This window comes from Melanotaenia boesemani, chromosome 15 (assembly GCF_017639745.1).
Source record: "Melanotaenia boesemani isolate fMelBoe1 chromosome 15, fMelBoe1.pri, whole genome shotgun sequence".
Lineage (NCBI taxonomy): Eukaryota > Metazoa > Chordata > Actinopteri > Atheriniformes > Melanotaeniidae > Melanotaenia > Melanotaenia boesemani.
Genome location: NC_055696.1, coordinates 431,057 through 453,506, shown reverse-complemented (window position 1 = coordinate 453,506; position 22,450 = coordinate 431,057). Strand labels below are relative to the sequence as shown.

The 22,450-nt window shown below is 43.9% G+C and overlaps 1 protein-coding gene across 1 annotated transcript in view; it reads right to left on the bottom strand.

Moving 5' to 3' along the window:
* Window positions 1-1,029: 1,029 nt before the first annotated feature.
* The window catches only part of slc8a2a (solute carrier family 8 member 2a), a 49,205-nt gene continuing 27,784 nt past the window's right edge, over window positions 1,030-22,450 (bottom strand). Inside the window, exons 3-13 of the mRNA XM_042007887.1 lie at window positions 20,514-20,651; window positions 20,092-20,319; window positions 17,796-18,074; window positions 17,244-17,678; window positions 14,556-14,917; window positions 10,502-10,605; window positions 7,652-7,764; window positions 6,382-6,405; window positions 5,859-5,958; window positions 1,823-2,095; window positions 1,030-1,739 (exon numbers count right to left, since the gene is read on the bottom strand). Coding sequence (XP_041863821.1) covers window positions 1,363-1,739; window positions 1,823-2,095; window positions 5,859-5,958; window positions 6,382-6,405; window positions 7,652-7,764; window positions 10,502-10,605; window positions 14,556-14,917; window positions 17,244-17,678; window positions 17,796-18,074; window positions 20,092-20,319; window positions 20,514-20,651 — 2,433 coding nt within the window. The 3' untranslated portion in view covers window positions 1,030-1,362. The remainder of the gene's footprint in view (window positions 1,740-1,822; window positions 2,096-5,858; window positions 5,959-6,381; window positions 6,406-7,651; window positions 7,765-10,501; window positions 10,606-14,555; window positions 14,918-17,243; window positions 17,679-17,795; window positions 18,075-20,091; window positions 20,320-20,513; window positions 20,652-22,450) is intronic.

The window sequence follows — 22,450 nt, the reverse complement described above, 5'->3', positions numbered from 1 at the left end:
AAACACAGCTTATCTGTGCAAACACTCGTGCAGTCAAGCACAGAGGTGGAGTGCTGTTGATTTGGGCTTGCAGTCCGAGTCAGCCATGAAGTCCTCTATGTGCCAAAGTATTTCACAGTGCAGAGTGAGGCAATCTGTCTGAAAGTTAAAGCTTGGCTGAAATTGGGTCATGTAACAGAACAATAATCAGTAATAATCAATTGTCGGCAAACCTCAACGAACTGAAGCCACTTTGATCAAAATTCCTCCATAATGACGTAAAAGACTGATAAGGCCATACAGAAAACCATTACTTCAAGTTATTGCTGCTTAATCATCTGTATTATGTTGTTTCTGTCTGCAGTAATGAGGATGTAACAACCAGTTTGGTATAAGATCCAACAGACAGAGTCACGATCACTTTAAATGTCAATGTAATTATGACAACTTGAAATAAATTACAATACATTTTGTCCATATCAGCTCAAATACATTAAATTATAAATACATTCAATTACACCATTGATAAATAGACAGATAAGGTCTCAGGGGTGAATGTGCTTACAAGACATTTAATGTGTCATTTCTCAAATGAACATTTGAATATCAAGCCCACATACTGAATCAACAATCACCAAATTCAGGTGCTGCAGTTTGCTACAAAAAATGTCTGGTGCCTCATAGTCCACGTTCATCAGTTTTACACCATAACTGCAGAAAACACTCTGATTGGCTGGCAGGGTCATATTCAAAATCACAGAGGTTCATGCGTACGAACAGATTAAGTTTGACAAGATGAAAGATAGTTTGAACTAAGTTTTCTTTTTGCTAGTGATAAGTGGTGTTGGTATAAGCATGCTAATTCAGTCAAAAGTCCTGAGAGACAATAACTGATTGCTTTAACAGAATAAAATAGTGATCTTCCATTGCTATTTTCCCACATCAGAGCAGCATATCAAGAATAATCTCTTTTATAGCTGACCTGTGTAAAAGCAGCTATCACTGATGATTTCATTTAACAGCTAAATTCGCCCAGTGTGAGGAGAAAAATCCTCACAAATCAAATCCAAGTTAAAAGCCATCAGGTAAACGGTCTCAAGTATATTCCAGTGTTATGAAGACATGCGGACCGTTATCAGAAAGTCACTGCATTAAAAGAACTGAATGGTATCACACTGAGTTCCAGTAACTGGAACAGTCCTGCAGTGGGGATGACAGACTGACATGTGTGACTGTAGTGAGGATGCTGTTTTTATGAACCATGGCAGCAGTTGTCAAGTGGTGACAGTGATTCCCAGTGATAGTTACTGTAAAAGTCCAGGTGAATGTCCTGGTGCTGTGTTTGACAGTGTGCAGTTGTAACTCTCCCCTAGCTGTGCTCTCTCAGAAGCCTTGTATATGGCAATAGGCCTCCAGGCTGGAGAAGAGGATGTAGAGGAACCAGAGTCCGAAGAAGAGCAGAGAGGTGAGGATTTTGGGGACCCGTGGGCCTCCCAGTTCACCGCCTATGGACGGCCTTCGACGCAGCATCAACACTCCCATGCTGAAGAAGGCAAAACATGTGAAGAGTGTGACGGAGAAGGCCAACGAACCGGGATCCACATGGAAAGCCTTCCCTTTTACCTCCCAATATACAGCAGCCACAGACCAGGCCACGCCTATGCCCAAAAACACATTAACTGCATTGCTTCCAGTCACATTTCCCACACATGCATCTGCATACTGATCCTGAGTGGCTGCCACTTTACTGGCAAAGGTGTCTGGGAAAAAAAACAAAAACAGCAGAGTTAAAATGAGGTTTTCTAGTCTGTCAGCTGTTAAAACAAATCAAAAGCTCACATACCAGGAAGCGACGTTCCAAGTGCTACAAAGACCACTGCAGTGACAGAGTCTCTTAGGCCAACAGTGCAGCCAAAATGAGAAGCAAGGTCTCCGATAACGGCTGTTAAAAGACCAATGACAGAGATTGACACAATGAAGCACGCCCAGCCGTTCCAGTACTCGGTGGGAGGGACGCAAGCAAAGAGGATCTTCCAGAAGATGCACAGTATGTGCATGAAGTAGTCGAAGCAGTTCGGCATTCTCTGCTCCTGACCCTCCTCATCGTCTCCATCACCTGTTTACAGAGGACACGGTGATGAATCAAACATGGCAGCCAAACATGTGACATCATCCATAAATGATTAAATCGTACTTTGGGTCAGCCGTGGAGACGTATGGGTTTAAATTTATAATAAACCAGAAAACAACATGTTATCAAGTCTTATGACTGTTTAATTAACTGACTATACATATACATACTACATATACTATACACTCACCGGCCATTTTGTTAGGCACAGCTGTTCAATTGCTTTAACACAAACACCACATTAGCTATTTAGGGATGTAGGCATGGTCAAGACGACCTGCTGAAGTTCAAACTGAGCAACAGAATGAGGAAGAAAGAGGATTTAAGTGACTTTGAATGTGGCATGGTTGATCGAACTGGTTCCAACCAAGGTCTGCAGGACAGCATCTCTGAACACAACACATCCAGCCTGGAAGCAGAAGACACACCAGGGTGCCTCCTGCCAGCTAAGAGCAGGAAACTGAGGCTACAATTCACACACACTCACCAACACTGGACAATACGATGGAGAAACGTTGCTGTGCCCCTTTGCTCCTCGTAAAAAAAATGAGTCTGGAGTCCTGACACCTGTCCCTGATCCTCTCACTCTGCCTCATTCACTCCAGTTCTGCACTACAGCCAATCTCCCCTGATCAGTCACACCTGCCTCCCATTTGCTCACTGGTCCTTATATTCCCCAGCACCACATTCAATCCCTGTCGGACCTTGATGTTCTTAGCCTCATGGACCCGTCTCCTCTCCTGTCCTCCTTCCTTGGATGTCCAGCCAGCCCTTCCACTGCCTGCCTAAGTATGAAGATTCCTCTTTATTCCAAGTTCTAATAAAGTTATGTTAACCGTCTTCTGGCTCCGTGAGGTCCATGCATGACACTGTGCTGAAGCGACCATGTTAATTATCCGTGCTGCAGACGGCTCGAAGGCTTCATCTCTTACCCAGACTTAGGCAGTCTATAACGCTGTTCCTAGTAGCATCATCAGATACGGGATGGCTGCACAGTTCGACACATCAACAGTTCAGTCTAAACCTAGACTCACACATATAGTGAAAACAGCAATGAAAGTAACTGGGTCAATAACCAGTAACCAGTAGCTGTTCTGTACTGGGAGGCTTCAGTCCAGTCAAGCCAGCAACAGATGCAAGCTGACGTCAGACGGAGGAGCATCCATCACTGATCAATACATCCGATCGGACTTCGATTAAGACTGACAGGCTGGAATTGCAACGTGTTTGACAATGAAATTCGACCACCACTGGTTTACAAAATTATAGATTTACAGCGTGACTGTCGCAGCAGTGAAGCACTTCTAGGCGTTGTTCTACATCATCACTGAAAAATATCGGCAGCTGTTTGTTTTTCCTATTTTAACTTCTGATGCCTGCTTAAGTTGTAGTGATCAGCTAATTATTTACTAAAATCTAACTTTATTTTTTATTTCTTTTTGTGCCCCCTTTTCCTGGTCAGTGCCCCTGCCTGGCCCCCCCATCAGATCTTTTCTGCTGGAGGACTTCAATGCTCACGTGGGCAATAACAGCGAGACCTGGAGGTCCACCCCCCCCCCCCCCCCCCCCCGATCAAAATCCAAGTTCTGATTTGTTGTTGGACTTCTGTGCTCGTCATGGACTGTCCATAACAAACACCTTGTTCAGACATAAGAGTGTCCACATGTGCACCAGGACACTCTAGGCCGCAGTTCGATGATCGACTTTGTAGTCGTGTCGTCGGACTTGCGGCCGCATGTTCTGGACACTCGGGTGAAGAGAGGGGCAGAGCTGTCAACTGATCACCACCTGGTGGTGAGCTGGCTCAGATGGTGGGGGAGGATGCCAGTCAGGCCTGGCAGACCCAAGCGTGTTGTGAGGGTCTGCTGGGAACGTCTGGCAGAGTCCCCTGTCAGAAAGAGTTTCAACTCCAACTCCCATCTCCAGCAGAGCTTCAGCCATGTCCCGGGGGACATTGAGACCGAGTGGGCTGTGTTCCGTGTCTCTGTTGTTGAGGTGGCCATCTGCAGCTGTGGCCGTAAGGTTGTCGGCGCCTGTCGTGGCGGTAACCCCCAAACTCATTGGTGGACACCGGCAGTAAGGGATGCCGTCAAGCTGAAGAAGGAGTCCTATCGGGCCTTTTTGGGCTGTGGGACTCCAGACGCAGCTGATGGGTATTGGCGGCCTAAGTGGAGCGCAGCTTCAGCAGTTGCTAAGCCAAAAACTCGGGCATGGGAAGAGTTTGGAGAGGTAATGGAAGATGACTTCCATACGGCTTCGAGGAGATTCTGGTCCACCATCCGGAGGCTCAGGAGGGGAAAGCAGTGCTCCGTCAACACTGTGTACAGTGGGGATGGGGGGCTGCTGACCTTGACTCGGGACGTTGTGAGCGTTGGAGGGAATACTTCGAAGACCTTGTCAATCCCACCAACATGTCTTCCGATGAGGAAGCAGGATCTGGGGACCCTGGTGTTGGCTCTCTCACTTCTGGGGCTGAGGTCGCTGAGGTGGTTAAAAAGTTCCTCGTTGGCAAGGCTCCGGGGGTGGATGAGATCCGCCCAGAGTTCCTTAAGGCTCTGGATGCTGTAGGGTTGTATTGGTTGACACGGCTCTGTGAGTCAGCAGTAGCCCTACTTTGACCCGCCAGTGAAACCTGCAGACTATTTCCTGTCGCCGGCCTGTTGAGTCACGGCCTGTCCCCTACACAGGTCTCCCCAACTCTTGGCATCCCTAGAGCGGAGGAGCAGCGGAGAGTTTGAGAGAGATGGAGCCGTGAAGGGGGAGAGTTCGACAACCACCCTCCTCTCAGCTAAGTGCTCCCTTCTGTTTTCTCTGGAAGCACTTATTACCATATGACCTATGATCAGCTAAATATTACCCATCCGGCCCACTGATTCCTTTTCCCTGGTACAGGTTCTTTCCCCTTGACACCGAGTGGCACACGGAGAGGGACCCGGTCGTGTACAGAAGCTGCCAGTAGAGGGCCACCTTATTATTTGGACTTGGCTGAGGCCTGGCTTGTCTAATTTTTTAACGAACTGTTTAATAAACATTCATTGGCTTATTTGTGGGACACTGTGTTGTATGTTCTTTCATATAGATTGTCCCCCCTTGGGCCCATAGCTGGTATATTAGGGCTCTCTGCCCTGTGACATGAACAGGATCCAGAACCTGGAACGAAGCTCATGTGAAATGGTCTGAGGAAAAGTTGCTGCACTGGTCTGCCTGCAGTCCAGACCTTTTACCAATAGAAAACATTTGGAGCATCATGAAACCAAAAATCTGACAATGACGGTCCAGAAATGGTGAGCAGCTGGAATCCTGCATCAGACCAGAATGGGACAACATTCCTCTCCTGAAACTCCAGCAACTGGTCTCCTCACTTCCCAGATGTTGCTAACAGACGAGGGGATGCTGCACACTGGGAAACATCGTCCTGTTCCAACTTCTTACAGAAGCCTTACTGCGTTCAAAATGAGCTAATAAGTCGGTTTCAACACCTGATATGCTGTTTATGTTCTATTGGAAGTAAAATATGGTGTTATGAGATTTGCAAATCACTACATTCTGTTTTTATACACATTTTACGCAGCGTCCCAACTTCTTGTGGTTTAGGGTTGCATTTCAGAACTTTTACTTGTAAGAAATTAATTAGATTTTTTTTTAGTTTGATCAGCAGTGCCTCTACAGAAATATAAAGACTATTCATTAAACATTTTTGTAGATAATAGACTGAAAAATAAATATTAAGTACCATTTAATCACTGACCTGCACTGACTGTGACTGCTTCAATGAACTGCTCTCTCCAGGAGTGTGTGCCAATCACTACAGCCAGATTTGAGTCCTTGATGAGTTTGTCCACAGTGTTCTGTTCCAACAAATGAAATGGGTCAGTTATTCAGCAGAAGTGTGGATGTGCACACAGATGAGTTCACATTTCAAATCTTCTGGGAACATTTTTTTTTGCACTGTGGTCAGTTGATGCAGACTGAATCAGATAAGACAAGCATAGGAAATTTTATCTACCATATTCTATATTGAAAGTAAACCTTGGAGCATCTTGATTCTGATACACAGCTTGTAAACATTTAGACTGAGCAGTGGACAACACACATGGACACAGATTGCCTCAGCATATCTAAAATCAAGATGCATGAAATGCAGGAGGAAAGTAAAAAAAGAATAAAAGATTAATGCAGGAATGCCACATTCTAGTATTCACAAGGGTATCATGTGAGTTCAATGAGAAAAGTCACCCCCATCATACCCAGCATGCTTGTAGAAGCCGTACCTGGTCTATGACTCCATTGGGGGTCTGATGCATCAGAGGGCACCAAGAAGTTAATGAATTAAGACATTTTATACTCGTTAATGTTTCTAAAGAAATTACAACTAAAAATGAGAATTTACAGGATGTATGACAACTTATAGCCACTTAACACAGGTTGAAATACAAATACACAATTTCCTCCAGGATTAATAATTCTAATTATTCTGATTCTGAATACATTCACTGGCCACTTTATTAGGTACACCAGTTCAACGGTCTGTTAACACAGATAGCTAATCACATGGCAACAACTTAATTATTTTCAGGCAGACGTAGTTCAAACTCAGGATCAGAATGAGGAAGGAAGGAGATTTAAGTGACTTTGAACGTGGCCTGGTCTGGTCAGAAACTGCTGATCTACTGGGATTTTCACCCACAACCATCTCTAGGTTTCCAGAGAACGGTCTGAAGAGAGAAAACATCCAAAGCAGCAGCTGTCTGGATATAAATGCCTCGTTGATGGCAGAGTCAGAGGAGAACGGGCAGACTGGTTAGAGATGATAGAAAGGCAACAGAAAATAGAAACATGCTGCTGGTCTGATGAGTCTCCATTTCAGCTCCACATTCAGATGCTCGGCTCAGAATCTGCTGGAAACATCATGAAAACATGGATCCATCCTGCCTTGGATCAACGCTTCAGGCTGCTGCTGGTGTAATGGTGGGGGGAGATTTTCTTGGTCCACTTTGGGCCCCTTAGTACCAACGTGGCCTGGTTTAACCAGCACAGCCTACCTGAGTATTGTTACTGACCATGTCCATCCCTTTATGACCACAGTGGAGCATCTTCTGATGCTACTTCCAGCAGGATAATGCACCATGTCACAAAGCTCAGATCATCTCCACCTGCTTTCTAGAACATGACGATGAGTTCACTGGACTCCAACGGCCTCCACAGCCACCAGATCTCAGTCCAGTAGAGCAGCTTTGGGATGTGGTGGAACGGGAGATTCTCATCATGGATGCAGCCGACAAACCTGCAGCAACTGTGTGATGCTGTCATGTTAATATGGAGAAAACCTCTGAGGAAGGTTTCCACCAAATTGTTCAGTCTATGCCACCAAGAACTAAGGTCGTGAGGGAAAAAGAGGTCCAACCTGGTACCAGCAGGGTGGAAGTAATAAAGTGACCGGTGAGTGTATATCTATCGGCCCTGGTATTCAGAAATCTGTTTCGCAGGCCACAGATTGTGGTTTATTTGTAACATACAGCCATTTTTCCATAACTCACAAACCTTAAAATCACAGGACTCGTGTATGATGACTTCTAGTGTGCTGTGCTCTCCTAGAATGGGCTTGCCCATTTCAGAGATCCTCCTGGCCTCTTCCTCTTCAGGGGTGGGGATGCCTGCAAGGGAGCACAGATCCTTGTTTAAAAAACTGCTGTCATTTGTGAAACACACACACACACACACATACTAAATGTCATCATGGCATCATTGCATGCTGGGGTTGAATATTTTAAAGGTCCCACATTATGCAAAACTCACTTTCTAAAGGTTTTCTAACATTGTGTGTCCTCGTGTGTATGAGGCCCAAGAATTAGAAAATTCTGTCCACTTTTTACCAAATGTGTGCTGAAACGAGTCTGAGATCTTTCCCTTTGTGACATCACGAAGGGAAATAACCACTACCCCGGTAGTGGATACTGCCATTGACCCACTTAGTCCATTACGGGTTGCGGGGAAGCTGGAGCCTATCCCAGCATTTATCAGGTGAGAGGCAGGCACACCTGGACAGGTCACAGGGCCATCGCAGGGCCAACACAGATTAGGACAAACAACAAATCACATTCACTCCTAAGGAGAATTTAGTGCAACCAATCAACCTAACATGCATGTTTTTGGTCGGTGGGAGGAAGCCAGAGAACCCACGCATACACGGGAAGAACATGCAAACTCCACACAGAAAGGCCACGCCCCCCAGGTTTGAACCTCCTCCCAGCCGAGGATCGAACCAGCGACCTTGCTGTGAGGCTGTTACCACCACACCACCATGACGTGAGCTGAGCCTGCTCTCTAAAATCACCGAGCGTGCGCCAGTGAAAGCCGGATCCTCTCCCAGAGAGGGGCGTGGCCAGGCTCCACTCATGACATACATTTAAAGGTTCAGACACAGAAACAGCCCGTTCTCCGTAGAGCCACTAGAGCCACGTCTGAACAGCTGAGATGAGGACAAAGGCTGAATTTGGGGTAAAACACTTTGAAAACAGTGTTGCTGGACCTCTGACACCCTTATGAAGTTGTTGAAGAAATGTATAAAATGGGACCTTTAAAGGTGCAGAGCGTAGCATTTAGAGGATATTTGTTTTAAACACATTGATGTCTGAGTGGCCACAGCCTGGGAGAAAGCAACAAATGGAAGTTCTTACTCAGAAACAAACAAACTACGGCTTGCATCATGCATTTCATGCATCTTGATAATCCTCCACATAAGCTTAGTAAAGCACTGGACTTCAGATATGTGATACATGAAGATTAACTTAATATTAGATGCAGGACTGAAAGCAGAAAAACTAATCACACATTTATACCTTAACCAGCTTTAATTTTCATTCGTAAAACAAACATTGCCTTTTCTGTACATACGTGATGCATTCTGGTTCAGTGGCATTATCTGGCTGCTCTGAACTATTATTATATTTTTGATTTATTGCTGTTTTGGACATCAGTTCCAGTCCAAAGAACAAGAAAAGTATTGCAAGTCCTCTGGAAGTGTAGAAAATCTCAGTTCTAAGATGCTTTACAGTGTCGATTAGAATGATTCTGCATGAATGAAGCGACAAAATTAGCTTCTTTCAGCAAGAAAACAATGAGGCTGCACAGTAATGCAAAAAACTGTGTAAGAAGTGTAAGAAGCAGAAGAAAAAGAAGGGTTATGTTATGCCAGTGTTACTGTGGTATGCTGGGGACATTATGGAAGAAGACAGAACTAGCTGCAAAGACTAAAATGAAAAAAGAAAATGAGTGACTAGCGATCGTGTAATGAACTGTGTGTGGATAAAAGTCACTGAGATGCATGCTGAGTTTCACTGAATCGGCTATTAAACAGCTATTTTTTTTTAATCAAAAATCTTTAAGACAGGGACTTTAGTAGGGGAGTGGGTTAATCAGTTTAAGTTTTTATAGGTATGAGTTTTATTGTGGTGGGATGCTGCTTATTTATTGGCATTATATTGTTTTAATTGAACTGTTTATTTATGTGCTTGCCCTGGGATTGAAGTGGAAATTATCCAGCAGCTAAATCTGGTGCAATCTTTTAATGTTTTTTGTGCATTGCCTCTGACTAATAAAAATAAAACTAAACAGGTAAATTCTAACCAGTGCAAATGTCTATTAATTTATCCCACACTAAATCTATATGCCATCGGAGAACAAGTGACTAATGCACAGAATTGAAAAAGTGGTTTTTGAGTGTTTAAAAAAGCCTGATAGAAGCAATAATGCAACACACACACACACACACACACACACACACACACACACAGAAAAGAAATCTCAAGCAAGCAACGTTTTTCTTCTTTTACTGGACTGAACATTTAGAAATTATTTCAATGTTGTTGCCAACTGTTTAAAACTACCATGTGGAATCGGGTTCTTTAGACAAAGTCTTTGCACGTTCACAATCATATAAAAGACTTTAAAAATGCTGCAAACTGCACCTTTAACACCCATGCCTGAGGAAAAACAACCTTACCCTGATTGAGCAGCAGTGCTGGGAATAAAAACAGAGCATGATTAAATGCATCATTCAATCACCATCAGCCTAAAGCTTTAGAAAAAAAATCAGCGTTCAGTGTTTTTCAGCTGATTGCCAAGCAGTGTTAGTCTTCTTAGTCTTTATCTTCATTCTGACCCACGGAAATAAACTACTGTAGAATACAGGCGAGTAACTGAGTCTCTTGACCTGTACAAGGACGCACATATCCAATTCCTCCACCATCCTTTTGCATACTGAAGTTACTGGAATAGGTAACGAACAATTAATGACAACTAAACTGATGATTGGCTGCAGTACTTGTGTTGTACTAACGCAGTTGATTAGTTGTTACTGAATGTTGCTGCTTTGGTTACTAACAGACTTACCAGAAAGCCCTCGCTTCAGCCATTTGGGTGGCTCGAGCACAATGAAGAAGTTTTCCTGTTTCTCGTACTCCTCCACATTTAAAATGCGCACCTGCAACGTCTGACTGGAGATATCCAAGCAAGCACAAACACAGACACACACATTTTTCTTTCTGTAACAGATTGTTTCCCTGTAAGTACCCAACACCTTAAACATTTCTCCTGCCTACTAAATCACATCACAAATCGAAGAGACTTCAATAATTAATTACAATGAACCTTTAAATAATTCAGTGTTCATGCTCCTCAGTTTGCCAAGAGATATCACAAAACTAAACAACATGACACCTGTTACAGCTGATTTACACAATTAGCTCTGCAGCCACACTGCACAGGAGGTCAATGATGAAGGTCTACAGAGGAAAAGAGAGATTAAATAATTGTTATACCCACCACTAAATTTTTAGTTATCTATGATCTATAATTAGTTGTTCGTGTTACAGAGAAGCGTCCATCGGTGGGCCACTTTACAAAACATACATGTACGACCAGCCCGATCTGTCAGTTTAATGGGGTGACCCGAAGTTCCCAAACCTAATCTGAGATGGGATTAACGTTAGGTGTCAAGCTATCAGGTAATTCTGTCTTAAAAGACCCCTTTGAGAGTGTGTTAGATCCTTCCAAACACACTGGGCCTGCTGTGGATCAGCAGTCTGAACTCCTGTTCTCATCTTTGCCTCAGCTGTTTTTCATCATATGCACTTTGTTCATTATTTATCTGCCAAATGTTAGCTAAAGGAGAGGATGGAAGAGAAGATAATGATCACACTACTATGCAAAAGTCTTGAGTCATCCTTCATTTCTTTAAAAAACTGCCAGGAAAATGTAAGAAGGAGCAGCAGTTTTCTGAAACATACACAATATTTAAGGCAAAAACACAGTTTCCAAAAGTCTAATTAGCATGAAGTCAATATTTGGTCTGAGCAGCTTTATTCTTCTGAACAGTGTTAGACTAGATTTCTTTAAATAGTCTTCAGGAATAGTTCTCCAGACTTGGGAAGGACTTGTTCTACTTTAGTTCTGTTCTCTGTCTAGATGATCACACACTGCTTCAGTGATGCTGAGGTCTGCACTCTGGGAAGGATACGTCATCAGACAAGCTGCCCCTGATTTCATCATCGCCATCCGTCCATCTATCCATCCAACTATCCATCCGTCCGTGCGTCCGACCGTCCGTCCATCCATCCATCCATCCATCCATCAATCCATCCATCCATCTGTCCATCCATCCATCTATCCATCCACCCATCCAACGGTCCATCATCCAACTCTCCATCCCTACATCCATCCATCCATCCATCCCTTTTTCCATCCAACTATCCATCTTTCCATCCATCCATCTATCCATCCATCCATCCATCCATCCCTTTATCCATCCAACTATCCATCTTTCCATCCATCCATCCATCCATCCATCCATCCATCCATCCATCCAACTATCCATCTCTACATCCATCCATCTATCCATCCATCCATCCATCATCCCTTTATCCATCCAACTATCCATCTTTCCATCCATCCATCCATCCATCCATCCATCCATCCATCCATCCAACTATCCATCTCTACATCCATCCATCTATCCATCCCTTTTTCCATCCAACTATCCATCTTTCCATCTTTCCATCCATCCATCTATCCATCCATCCATCCATCCATCCCTTTATCCATCCAACTATCCATCTTTCCATCCATCCATCCATCCATCCATCCATCCATCCATCCATCCATCCATCCATCCATCCAACTATCCATCTCTACATCCATCCATCTATCCATCCATCCATCCATCTATCCATCCATCCATCCATCCATCCCTTTATCCATCCAACTATCCATCTTTCCATCCATCCATCCATCCATCCATCCATCCATCCATCCATCCATCCATCCATCCAACTATCCATCTCTACATCCATCCATCTATCCATCCATCCATCCAACGGTCCATCATCCAACTCTCCATCCCTACATCCATCCATCCATCCAACTATCCATCTCTACATCCATCCATCTATCCATCCACCCATCCAACGGTCCATCATCCAACTCTCCATCCCTACATCCATCCATCCATCCATCCCTTTTTCCATCCAACTATCCATCTTTCCATCCATCCATCTATCCATCCATCCATCCATCCATCCCTTTATCCATCCAACTATCCATCTTTCCATCCATCCATCCATCCATCCATCCATCCATCCATCCATCCATCCAACTATCCATCTCTACATCCATCCATCTATCCATCCATCCATCCATCCATCCCTTTATCCATCCAACTATCCATCTTTCCATCCATCCATCCATCCATCCATCCATCCATCCATCCATCCAACTATCCATCTCTACATCCATCCATCTATCCATCCCTTTTTCCATCCAACTATCCATCTTTCCATCTTTCCATCCATCCATCTATCCATCCATCCATCCATCCATCCCTTTATCCATCCAACTATCCATCTTTCCATCCATCCATCCATCCATCCATCCATCCATCCATCCATCCATCCATCCATCCATCCATCCAACTATCCATCTCTACATCCATCCATCTATCCATCCATCCATCCATCTATCCATCCATCCATCCATCCATCCATCCCTTTATCCATCCAACTATCCATCTTTCCATCCATCCATCCATCCATCCATCCATCCATCCATCCATCCATCCATCCATCCAACTATCCATCTCTACATCCATCCATCTATCCATCCATCCATCCAACGGTCCATCATCCATCCATCCATCAATCCATCCATCCATCCATCCATCCATCCATCCATCCATCCATCCCTTTATCATCCAACTATCCATCTTTCCATCTTTCCATCCATCCATCTATCCATCCATCCATCTATCATCCATCCATCCCTTTATCCATCCAACTATCCATCTTTCCATCTTTCCATCTTTCCATCTTTCCATCCATCCATCCATCCATCCATCCATCCATCCATCCATCCATCCATCCAACTATCCATCTTTCCATTTTTCCATCCATCCATCTATCCATCCATCCATCCATCAATCCATCCCTTTATCCATCCAACTATCCATCCATCCATCCATCCATCCATCCATCCATCCATCCAACTATCCATCTCTACATCCATCCATCTATCCATCCATCCATCCATCCAACAGTCCATCATCCATCCATCCATCCATCCATCCATCCATCCATCCATCCCTTTATCCATCCAACTATCCATCTTTCCATCTTTCCATCTTTCCATCCATCCATCTATCCGTCCATCCATCCATCCATCCATCCATCCATCCATCCATCCATCCATCCCTTTATCCATCCAACTATCCATCTTTCCATCGTTCCATCCATCCATCTATCCATCCATCCATCCATCCATCCATCCATCCATACATCCATCTAACTATCCATCCCTACATCCATCCATCCAACTATCCATCCATCCAGTGCACCGCCCAATCCAGGGTCGCGGGGAAGCTGGAGCCTATCCCAGCAATTAGCAGGTGAGAGGCAGGTACACCTGGACAGGTCACCAGTCCCTCGCAGGACTAATGGACAAACAAACAACCATTCAATCCCTAAAGCTAACATCATGTGTTTGGACAGTGGGAGGAAGTTGGAGTACCTGGACAGGACCCACGCATACACGGGGAGAATGCGCAAACCCCACACGAAACGGCCTCTTCTCACCCTCCCCCGCCTGTGCTAAACATGGACCGCCTCCACTGCATGGATTGTTACTCAACAATGCATCAAATTTATGTCAGAAGGAAGCCCTGAACTATGTTAATTTCTTTCTTTTGCTTTCTTTACTGCGGGCTGTTTTGGGGCTCATTCAGAGTTTTGTGGGTTATTTCTATAGATGTTTATCTCTGTACCCGATGGACTTGAGGATGTGTCCAACAACACGTAATAGACAAATGAACATCATCTTTGTAAGGAACCTAATCTAAAGAATGCGATTGTCACAGTTTTCCTGTGCATCCTAGTTATTGCCACTAACTGTGCCTCACCTGGTCTGTTCATTTATGAATTCCAGCTCCCCTCTGGCCTCCTCATAGTCCACTCCGGCCTTGGCACTGCCATCCTCTGTGTGGTATGGCACAGCCACTGTGCCCCTGCAGCCTGAGTTCCTCACCACAGTCACTGTTAGTGTGCCGCTGTTCTCGCTCACTCGCAGTACCTGCTGCCCAAAGGTGAAGATTCCAGCATGGTCATCATCCAAGATGGTGATGGTGGCAACCAGAGGTTCCACTAGCAGACCCCTGGGGGGAGTTCCTGTGCCTTCGTTCCCTCCCTCTTCTAGCCTCAGCTTCTGAAGACGCACAAGGAAATATTCGTCCTCCTCAAAGATGTCATCATCCAAGATGCCCACCTACAGTGCAAAATATGCTGTGGTTACACACCACCTGGATACATAAAGTTTACATAATCTGAACATAAATACTTGTCCTAGAAGATGCTGAATGACTTAACAGTTCTGGGTGAATATTTACAGTCTACAGAATCATGAATGTGATGACATTATTGGATTTTAAGTTCTTCTTTGAACAGTTTATCTGGGGCACAAGGTTTGTACAACATACATAAAAATGTAGGTTTGCTTACATTGACACAAGTAAACTGTTGCACCAGACCCTGACACGGACAAACCTGAAACGCATTACCGCAGTCAATCACCGGAACTCTGATGGCTTACAACTGCTACCCACCTGATTCAAGAACTAATTTGTTGTCGGACCTCGTTTCAACGCTGTTGGACTCTCCTAACCTTCCTTTCCCGGTCCCAACTACCTGCACTACTGATTATCCTCCAGAGACTTTCTATACTCCAATCTTCATAGTAAGAACCTGCGGTACTACATCAGTTCCTGTAATAAATCTTGTTTACCTTAATCTGTCTGTTTGGAGTCCTTCATAACATAAACAACATCCATGCACAAATACAAACATAAACCGTCTTAGAACATTAATGCAACGGTGCTTAAATGCCGTAGGTTGCCAAAGGTAAGGAAACGTTTGCACCTTGCTACAGAACATAGCTGATTCCCACCTTGTTCTGTAGCACTTACTGGCCAAGTCCTGATCTTTGCTACAGGCACATCAGGCCTAGGTGCCATCTACATGGCAATGTGGCTTTTGCTGGTCAGATTTCTCTTGGCAGCTGTTAAAGCCTTGAGCTGCCCAGAATCAAACATGTGCAACAGAGGGGCCAGTGAAGAAAGCATTACAAAGTGAGTCAGTCATTATATTGACTTTTCTCCCTTTTTCCAGCTGCCCAACTCTGAGTGGAAGAACATTTATGAGACGATTCCATTTATGTGGGCCATCAGTTTACCTTTGGTTTATTCCTGTCACTTAGATCAATATTTATGACCTTTTGTGGTTTCCTACATCCTGCAAAAGTTGGCACACAGTTTAAAGTAAATTAACATGTTTTTCAATATTTTTTTAACAGGCCATTTTAATTTATTTTTCTAACAATTTAATTACCTTCAGTAGGTTGTTTGTTTCTTTCTTTGCACTGTTGGCAATTTAAATCCCATTAAGGAGGACTTGATATTAAAACAAAATAACTGCAGATGCACTCTATAATTTTACTAAATATTAACTTAAATTTTTTTTTAAAACACAAAAATCAGTGAAATCCAGAAAAATCTAGAACTGTTCGGACAAATTCACTCTGACGCCACGTGGCTCCTATTTTTTTTATCTACATCTCTATAATCTTTGTGTGAAGTGTAGTAAAGGCAGATACAGCTAAAATACAGCCTGCTCTCATTGGTCAATCCATGAAGACACTCGCTGATTGGTTGTGCTGCCATGCGACAGCAAACATTTTTCTATTTTCTTGTGTCGCATCACAAGGCCAGTGTGCACGTCTACGTGCTCAACATTTCACATGCACAAATGTTGTCTGTCGTCTGGCTCATCCATCAATCCATCCATCCATCAATCATCAATCCATCCATCCATCAATCATCAATCCATCCATCCATCAATCATCAATCCATCCATCCATCAATCATCAATCCAAGCATCCATCATCCATCCATCCATCCGCCCGTCCGTCCGTTCGTCTGTCCATCCGTCCGCCCATCCATCAATCCATCCATCCATCCATCCATCTATCCATCCATCCATCTGTCCATCTATCCATCCCTACATCCATCCATCAATCCATCCATCCGTCTATCCATCCCTACATCCATCCATTTATCCATCCATCCATCCATCCATCCATCCACCTATCCATCCATCCCTACATCCATCCATCCATCCAGCCATCCATTCATCCATTCAGGAAGCTGGTTAATGGCTACTCAGTGTGTCTGATCAAGGTTTATCTTGTTCAGAACAATTTACTTAATACTAGGAATGTGTCATAGAAAGCAGTTATACTTCAGACCATATGCAATGATCAGAAATCCATGAATAAATTAAGATTTGTGCTAATTTTTGGGCTATTTTTGTAAGAAACATTTGTTAATAAGATTCCACTTTAGGGAAAAACAGAAACAATTAAAAGGTATCAGCCCTAGTTTCCCATGACGTCCAACATGGGCAGCATCTAAACTTCCCATTCCAAAACATCTGAACTTTACATTAAACAAATTGTATATAGTCCTCATTAGCACCTTGCAGTGAGGAGGAAACAAGGGAACAAATCTTAAATTAACATCCGCAAAGATATTTTTCACCTTGATCTCTTTACGGGTTTCCCCTGGTTTGAACACCAGGGTTCCCTCAGTAAATTCATAGTCTGACCCCGCATTGGCAGATCCATTTTCTGTACAGTAGTCCACATAGAACGTGTCCTGGCCCAGACCACCATCAAGGATCACCCCCAGGGTCAGAGAGCCGCAGCTCTCTGTGCACTGGTACTGGGCATTTTCAAAATAAATATGTGAACAAGTTGCTTTGTCAGGATCCTGTCGTCCAGCACGTCGCCTGTGATCAGTAGCATGTTTCTTTAATATGTTTCCAGCACCAATCATCATGCGTGTAGCCTGGACACGGTAGAAGGCGCGACTCTTTTTCTGTTGAACCAAGGTGGAGTAGTTGGCCATCTCAATCAGCTGGTCCAGGTCTTTGTCTGGGTGTTTTTCCTTCAGGTCCTTCAAGATGCGAACCGCCTGTCAAAGAGAGGGAACTAGTTGTGATGTAATGCTTATTTATAATATCTATGTGCTGCCAAATGTTTAGAAAAATCTCAGAAAGATCTCTTGAAAAATCAGGGCCACGTGTCTCACCTCATCTTTGTTCTGGTCAGGCTCGTTGCCCGTCTGCACAGAGACTGTCACACTGGAGGAATTTCCAGGACATGTGCTGCCATCTGACAGCTTTCCGTCCATGATGACATCAATGCCTTTGGGAGAAAGGTCTCCTTCCATTTCCACCACAATGCCGTGCCTTTTGTCTGCACGGTACCGCTTGTGCATATATTTATAGATGAGTAAACGGCGGTCCGCGATCCAAGCCAAGAGCACACACACGGGGAAATAAAGCAGCGTCACTATGGCTTCCCACACCTAGTGATACAGCAAATATGAGCATAAGATGACTTAATGGCTTCATCTATTACAAATACACACAAATATGAAGTTGGATGCAAAAGTTGGGCACCTCCAGGCAAATGTCATCTTTTGTTGCTTTTTAAACAAGAATGTTGCAGCAGCATGTTGAAGCCTCCACAATGATTGTCAGCAGGGGACAATCCAAAAGCTTTAACATGATTTTTTAAGTAGTCCGTTGTAGATTCTGAATTTTCTTTGATTTGTGATGATGTGGATACCTAAAGAAGTCACACACGTGCCTTTTCATTCACTTCAAACATAGAAACATGCTAAACTATTTTGCGTGCAGCTTGAAGTTCCTCTACAGTTGAACTAAATTGTTCTAGTGGCAGTAAAGTCAGCGACCCATTAAAACGACGGACTGATGTGTCTGATCTTGTGGCTGACCATCACTACAAACCCAAATGTCTGTATTAAATCTTAATGCATTGACTATCTTCGGCCTTCATGCTAAAGCTCAGGTGTTGTTACTGAGAAAATTACTCAGAGGAGTCACATACAAACACGCAGAGAGTTTCAACTTCTTTGTTTGACTTTTGTTTTAAAGGTGTTACAACATTGCAGTTTACGTGCCTTTCTTTTGGTGGGTCCTTCACATGCTTAGAAAGGCAAACATGCTTGCACATTGTTCCCTCCTGCTATTGTGGATTTCAAACATGGCAGTTGTGCCTCACACTGAGGTTAATCAGGAAGTACAAAACTGGTTGAAACAACATCAAAGTTTCAAAGGAGCTCAATTTAGCCAGCTCAGTCTTGGCACATGCCATCATATGTAAAGTTTAGAACTACGACTATAAGTTTGCTAAAAGGTTTCTTTCTAAGGACTCTTCCATGCAGAGCCTGCTGGTGATAAGTGCTGCACAATTTAACCATTTCAGATTCCATTTCTGAGAAGCCAGTGAAGAGACTGGGCAAGGTTTTCAACAGCACCCTAAAGGACACTGAATCCCTCAGAGCAGCCGGGTTTGAGCTGGAAAGATGCTGTCGGCAGTGGACGAATCCGGCCTCCCCGGCAAGTTCAAGGCCTGGATCTACCAGCATGCCATCCTCCCACGAATCCTTTGGCCCGTCTTATGTATGACTTTACCATGTCCACAGTTGAAGGTTTTGAACAAAGGATTAGTCAGTACTTCCCAGGAGCCTGAGCAGTATCACTTTGTATGGTCAGAAGAACAAGCTCACACTCCCTTTCAACAGCATCAAGGAGAAGTTTACGATCACCTGGACAAGAGAGGTACTGCAGTACAACCAGGGACCACAAGTTGCGGGGATCATGGTGAGGACAGGCAGGAAGTGGAACCCCTGTGGAGCAGGCAGAATCCTGACTACACCATAAGAGGCTTGTTGGGCAGGTGGCATCCGAGAGAAGTGGGTTAGGAAGTAACCCTTCACCTTGCCCAGACCTGACCAGCAAGGGGAGAGCCAGACACCAGTTGGTCCAACAGGAAGTGAGAGCAGGCTTGGAGGAGGAGCGGACCACTAAGGCAGTGGGGATACAAATGCAAGGAGCTTGGATGTGTTGGGACCAAGCATTGAACCCAAGGATATCGTGGGCAAAGCTATGGCGTGCGGAACTACACCGTATCAAGTTTCTTTTGCAGTCGGTTTATGATGTGCTGCCAACTCCATCAAAGTTCCACTGTTGGGGCAAAGCGGAATCTCCAGCTTATTCCTTGTACTCTGGAGCTGGTACCTTGGAGCATATCGTCAGCTGTCGGGGCCTGATCAACCCTGGCTGGGTCGCCCAGGTGAGGATGTATGAGGTTTCGACCTGAAACACCTGATGACCCTGGGAAACATCTATGATGATGTGTCTGAGTGCATTGGAAGATGTATCCTGTAAACAAACTGTTAATCAAAACTCAAATAAAATAAAATTAAATAAAAACATTCTTTATTTAAATGATCAACAAAATGTGCTGTTTGCCCAGGCATGCCCAAACCACTAAAATGAACTAAATGTCACACACACCTCAACAATCCCTGGAGAAATGACAGCCAGTATGAGGTAGAGCCAAATGTAGGCAAAAATACTCCAGAACGCTGTGATGAAAAACACTCGCAGGTGTTTGATCTTGCGGGACTCTCCGTCAGGGATTACCCATACACACAGGCCAATTATCACAAACATATTGAAGGCAGCACTTCCCACGATGGTCCCCGGGCCGAGCTCCCCAGCATCAAAGTTGTGTCCACACACCTATCAAAGTGAAAGAGGGACAACAGTAAACCAAATTTAAATTTGTCTTAATATGTGTAAATAAGTGGGAGTCAAACATGTAGGTAAAAAAAACATCTGCATCTTTATAAAACTATAAAATCATAGACTTTTTTAATAGAGGCACTATAGTCTGAAAGTTCTTGCATATGTTTAAAGTGAATGAAAGAAAGTACCTCAATAACAGAGAGCAGGATCTCAGGTGCAGAGGATCCCAAGGCCATTAGTGTGAGGTTGGAAACAGTCTCATTCCAGATCCGTACTGTCATTACTGTAGTCTCACCGTTGGGTTTCGTGATGGTCACCTCTTTCTCCTTATTGGATCAAATATGGTGTTTACATGGAACACAGAAATCTCTGGTAATTATCTGGCATCTGGGACACAGTCATGCTGGAGTTCAATGATACAAAGCGTAGAGAAGCGTATCCTCACACCATTTTTAAGTCATATCTGCTCTGTTCATAAGACAGGCGAAAACAACTGATGAGTACTGCTTATGCTAAGGATAAGCAAAGTTGTGGGTACATTCCTTTCATAGCCGTCATTGTTTGTGTTTCTGTTATGTCCGTTGTTGGAAGTCATGCCTGTGCACTTAGTTCACAGCATCAGATAATATGTTTGCATGCAATGCAGAAATCTGAGTTCCCAACCAACAGTCTGATAATTGGAGGTCTTAAAATCAGGGTGTGGGATAAGGGGTATTTTTTGCATTTATAAAATTGCAATTATTGGTTTGCATATGCAAAAAAAAAACAAAACAAAACAAAAGAAAACAAAAAAACCCAAAAAAACAACGAAACAAACGAACAAAAAAACAAACAAACAAACACACAAAAAAAAAATCACACAGGAATAACCTTGTCATCCATATCTTTTTGTTCAAACCTGTCCTGTCCAGCATCATAGCAGCAGAACGATAATCTGGTTGCTGTATCGTGCTGAACAAATTTGCTCTGCCAGGGGAGGTTTATGGGTAAGGCTCCTCTTGATAATCTGATTCGTTTATTTATTAATTTACTTTGAATCATGGAATCTATGTAATCTTGCTGGACCTGACCGGAGGGGACAGAAAAAGAAGGACAACAGCAAAAAAAAGCACAAGGGAAAGAAGAAAGAAGAAAGAGAAGACAAAAACACCACTGACAGAAAAAAAGAGAAATTATCTCTTAGTATATAAACCCACTGAACAACTCAGTGACTGTGTCAGCATGCAGAGGATGAGGAAGAGTAGGGATCAGTGATGAAGAGTGGTGAGTGAGATCATGCAACCACACCTCTACGGAGGTCAGAGGCAGACCAGGGCAGCCCAGAGACCCGGGCCCCCAGCAGCAGCCCCAGAGCACCAACCCAAGCTACCCCACCCTGAAGAGGATTCCAGCCCCACCCGAAGGGCGGCAGAGGAGAGCCCCAGCAAGAGCCCCCCACGGTCTTGGGGCACAGGTCCCCATTGGGCCCAGATCGGCAGCCGGCGGCCCCGCCAGGGACCGGCCACCCAGGGCAGCCCAAGCGAAGGGTCCCAAACAAAAAACAATCACACAGGAATAACCTTGTCATCCTTATCTGAGCCATGTCTGATCCCTAAACTTGCCTATTTTTCCTATTTTTTTTATATAAAATGATTGTTTACTTTCTGTTTGACATTGACAGCTGAGCAATATAATGTTGTACCTCCATCTGTTTTAGTGCTGAGATGGACTCATGCATATCACTCGTTAGCCTGAATCTGGTTTTATCTGAGGCTGAAAATGAACCTTGACTAACTCCAGTAACTGATGAGGGGGATGTTATTTTAAAATCAGTATAAGAATATAATTTAATCCATCGCTACACTTGCAATATTCATTTTAAAGCAACATTAGATAACTTTCCAATCTTAAAACTTTGTGTTTCTGACTTGTTTTGATAGTACGCATTTATTTACGGAGTACATTCCTGGAGCTATTGTTGCCCTGCAGCGTCCCTAGGCTGAGAAACTACACTTTACAACATTTTTCCCCCATCATGGAGCATCAGTTAACAGCATTTCAGTTTATGGCACCCATAAACCCATGCTAGCAACTGGATATCAACACATTGGCTGTTTTGAATATGGCTGATTCAGCAAAGAAAAAC